At 40.1% G+C, this 4,632-nt stretch overlaps 1 protein-coding gene across 1 annotated transcript; it reads right to left on the bottom strand.

The window, feature by feature from the left end:
• Positions 1 to 2,560: 2,560 nt before the first annotated feature.
• GPR75 (G protein-coupled receptor 75) lies at positions 2,561 to 4,180 on the bottom strand. Its single transcript, XM_007953998.2, has one exon. It carries the CDS (start codon positions 4,178 to 4,180, stop codon positions 2,561 to 2,563), a length of 1,620 nt encoding a protein of 539 aa, XP_007952189.1.
• Between the last annotated feature and the right edge of the window lie 452 nt (positions 4,181 to 4,632).

The raw sequence follows: 4,632 nt of genomic DNA, 5'->3' as shown, positions 1-4,632 counted from the left end.
ACAATTAAGAATTGTATCACATATTATTCTATGATTAAAACTGATAATAGACCTTACTAAGGATTCTATATTGACTGGTATGGGAATAGGTCAATGGGGGGATGGGGTGACACCAACCCTAGTAATGCCACTGCTCAAAGGTTACATAAGAAGCCTGGTCTTTTTAATTTTACAAGTAGAAATTACTTTTGTTTTAACCTTTTACTGAATCACATATGACATGCCTTGCCACAAAAGAGATATATACTCTAAAAGCATGTTCTTCATTAATGTTATTTATTATAAAGCTGTTTAATTTATTAAACTACTAGATTTAATTTAGGGAGCAAAGTCTAATTCCTAATAGTCACAATCCTTTTGATGACTATGAGAAAGGATAGAACATTTCTTAATTCTGTCTTTATTAAAAAGAGGTAACATACTAACCTCTCACTGTAGTGCTAATAAATGAAAACAATGTTTATTAAAAATATAAAAACACAACTGAAATAGGTAATAGTGATTTCCAAAATGGTATTGAATTACCAAAAAGAAAATGTGGGGGAGGGGGTATTTTTTCTTCTGCTGTAAAATGTAATGGCAAATAGAGAGGGGAAAAAAAGGGGGGAAGAGAGAAGGAGATAAAGAGAGACAGAGAGGAAGAAAGAGGGAGAGAAAAAGAGAGAGGAAGAAGAAAGACAAAGAGACCTAAAAGGTGAATTTTAAAACAAAGTAAAGTCCATACCTCACACTTAATTCTCAGAAATGGAAATGACTGGTCAATACTGGAAGGCAAGAGTTGTTAGATGAGGCTGAACAGAACTCTTGCTGTACAAATACACTGTCTCCTCCACACCTCTCATGATCTTTGCTTCTGAGACCTGCCTGAGGGAGGGTGCTGCAAATTGAGTGCTTCTCATTCAAAGGAAAAAAGTGCCTTCCTACTGACAATAGTCCTTGAATATACTAATTTATAAAGACAGGGCTTGTGTCGTGATGCTCATCTTGTGTCTAGTGGTTATAATTCCAAAATTCTAGTGAGTTCAAATGTTAACTATATAATGAAAATATTTTTTACATAAAAATATGAGTTCACAGTTGTTATGCTAGGAATCAGAGTATATAATAAAATTAGCTTTAGATATAGAAATGCTTAATCTACTTTTCCCTTAATGTCCATTTCCAGTTTAGGAGTAATGGAATAGAGAGAAGACACTTAGTTTGAAAATAGATCATCTTAAGAATTTTTCTACCACAGTAATATATAAATAAAGTCAAAAAAGAAGTTATCTATAAATAGTTACTTAGATGATATTCTTTGCCAGGTTGTTAATAAACCCTTCTCACACAAAAGGCAAGCATACATTAAAACACACCCAATCTCATCCCCATGCCTTGTTAAGCAATAATAAAGATAACAATCCAGCTTGCTTTCCATGTAACACCCTGCCTAAGCATAGTGCCTAAGGCACTTGACTGCTAATCAGAAGGCTGGTGGTTCAAACCCAAGCCACTCCACAGAAGGAAGATGGGGCAATCTACTTCCGTAGTGATACTGCCTTGGAAACCCAAGGAGGGGTTGCTGTGAGTCAGGTCTGACTCAACGGCACATAACAACAACAACAAGATGGCCACAATTGCATTTACTCTTCCAAGAATACCATCCCCCTACTATCAATGCATCTCTGGGTTGTGCTTAGCTGCTAACTGAAAGGTGCCTCAGAAGAAAGGTCTGGTGATCTATTTCCAAAAAATCAGCCATTGAAAACTTACGAAGCACAGTTCTACTCTGACCTTCATGGGGTTCCCATGAGTAGGAGTCACCTGGGTGGCAACTGGTTTACTGTTTTTTTCTAATTATATATGCAGTCCTCGTCAATGGGATTCTTGGATTACATCATTCTGAAATAGAGCAATTCATATTTAACAAGCAAAAACATCTCTCTCTCTACTCAACTGACACAAAATCATAATACCTATAAGAAATGGCAATAATTATAATACATTCTTAGTTGACTGACTTATGAGAGGAAGTACCTAATACCTAATACCTGTGAGTATTTTTGGGAAGGGTATAGTTACAAATAAAGTATTTCTGATTTTCTCCTTTAATAATATATTATTTATTCAAATCAGCCTGTTTCCTGTTTCAACACTTTAAAGAATCAAAAATTGAAATCTATTTAAAAAATGACACCTCCACCAAAGATCATACCTTTGAAGTCTTTTAAAAATCCAGCCAGAGCATATACTTCAAAGACCCATAACACTGAGTCAAATGATCATAATCTGTTGATTTTTCTACTTCAATATAGTAGCATAGTCATTCCTGGCATGTATTCAAAAATTCAGTACAAAGACTGGGACACAAGTTAGGGTGAAAATCTAAATAATAAGCTTTTACACCAAGTCTTAAAATGTTGAAGAACTACAAAGTAAATCGATAGATGCTAATACTTCAGACAAAAGAAAATCATAATTGTCAGTGGTTTAGCTGCATCTTTAAGTTTTAATATACCACTCATCTCACAAAAGTAAAAAAAAAAAAATCAGTTTATGAGATTCTCTAGTATCCAGGACTTTAAACAGAGGGAACTGGAATCTGCTTGGCTGAAGTGCTGTCATATTCTTGCATTAAATCATTAGTGGTGTGATAATGCATGGCAATGTATGAGTGGGCAAATCCAAAAGCATTTACTGGCTGTAAGTTATGTGGGATGCTCTCTTCCTGGGAAGGGCTGCTGTTATAGATGCTGTAGTATGGTTCAATCCGTGTGTTGATAGGGGTTGAGCTGCTCTGACCATAGTGCTGATGTCCAGCAGAGATCTTAGGACTTACCATACTTTCCTTGGAATGACTTGGGCCACAAGCCTGATCCATGAATTTCTTCTGTGGCTTTGGAGACAACATGTAGGCAGAGTTTGTTTCATGATGAGAGGACTTATTTCTGTTGATTTCCAGGTTCCCTTTCCCCAAGGCTCGAAGTCGGGTCTTCTGTTTGCAACAGAAAAAGCCTAGGCCTATGTATTGGAGGCACCAGAACACTTTCCTTCTGAGCCCTGCACTATTCCGGGAATATATAAAAGGGTTTAATCCTGACTTGAAAAAGATAAGGGTAAATCCAAACAGTTCAAACTGATAAAGGATGAAGCTCCCACTGTTGGACAGAACCACCTGCACCAAGGAAATCCCCAGTGGAAGACAGCAAACCAGGACCGACAGCACAATGATCACACAGGTGACCACTGCTTTGGAGTCCTTGGCAGTGGAGAGATTGACGGCTGATACCAGCTGGAGCCGGCTGGCTGCAGAGATTGGCAGCTGGTTGGGACTCATGGTATATCCATGAGTCTGAATGTGCTGCAGTTTGTTGTAATTCTGGTTCCTGTAGAGAGCTGGCATGGTGCACTGGATGGGATCACTTCCCTTCACAGGGGCTCCCACAAAAGGCTGTGGTCTAGAAGCATCAACTGTGATCACAGAGGGACACTTTCGGACTTCAGCATTCTTGCGCAGGGTCTGAGCAATCATGATGTAAGACACAGAGACCACCGCAACACAGAAGGTGAAGTCAACCACATAGAGCAACAGAATGGCTTTCCCTTCTCCAGCAATCAAACTGGACATGGGAAGGCACAGGTGGGACTTGCTGGTTTTCAGGGTAGCCATGGTGGCAAGGGTGAAGCTGGTGGCCCACAGAAGCAGAGTAAGGAGCAATGTGCAGGGAAAGGAGGCTGTGCGATTGGGCTGCTTTCCCAACACCATGCGGAGCCGATGGAGGGCAATCACGGCCACTGTCTTGAGGGACATGATGATGAAGCCTGATGTGGTGAGATGAAAGGTGAAGCAGAAAGTATCTGGAATACTACTGGCTGAGCTGAAGAACAACACAAAGGTGAACATGGGAGCTGTCACACCACAAATGAAGAGATCACAGAAAGACAAGTTCAGGATCATGAAATCAAAGTTGGTTCTGAATTTCCTGAAGGCTGGATCAAAGAAGGACAAGAAGACAATGAAGTTGCCGTAAGAGCCCAGGCAGAAGATGATCACGAGTAGAAAAGTACAGGTTACCAAGGTGGCTGTGTGGATGAGATCCTGGAGGTCCTCCTGGAGAGAGGTGCTGTTTTCTCCCTGTGAGTGAGGCTCGTGTAGTGACGTGGCATTGGGAGCATTCTGAAGGTGGTCCGTTGAGTTCATCTTCAAAGAGAATGACCTCTTCCTTTTATTCCTCAAAAATACTCAGTGGGAAGGGAGTCAGGTCCTCAACTCACAGATGAGCAGGTATGTGTCAAAAGAGGTCCAAGGCAAATAAGCCTGCACACAAAACTGCATACCCAGAAACATAAAGGAATGAATGAATGTAGAAAGGATAGGATCTCATCTTTTACAAAAACTATAAATTTTCAGCTCTGACCCAGCACACAGAAATCATGTCTCCTCACAAAGCCCAATGCAGAAAAGACACAAATACCTCAAAATACATTCATTCAACTAATTTTGCAGTTTGATGACCTCGTGGTTTTCACATTTGTTTAAGCATCACCTATAGAGCATGTTAGGAGCTCTGGTAGCATAGTGCCTAAGGCACTTGACTGCTAACCAGAAGGCTGGCGGTTCAAACCCACCAGCCACTCCTCAGAAGGAAGGTT

The sequence above is a fragment of the Orycteropus afer genome, unplaced genomic scaffold, assembly GCF_000298275.1.
Source record: "Orycteropus afer afer isolate SDZICR_OR568_19922 unplaced genomic scaffold, OryAfe1.0 scaffold00424, whole genome shotgun sequence".
Taxonomy (NCBI): domain Eukaryota; kingdom Metazoa; phylum Chordata; class Mammalia; order Tubulidentata; family Orycteropodidae; genus Orycteropus; species Orycteropus afer.
The sequence above is the reverse complement of the archived record's forward strand: the minus strand, read 5'-3'. Positions and strand labels throughout refer to the sequence as shown.

Bases quoted from the DNA above. Each gene is read 5' to 3' on its own strand.
- GPR75 (XM_007953998.2), bottom strand. From the start codon at position 4,180: ATGAACTCAACGGACCACCTTCAGAATGCTCCCAATGCCACGTCACTA.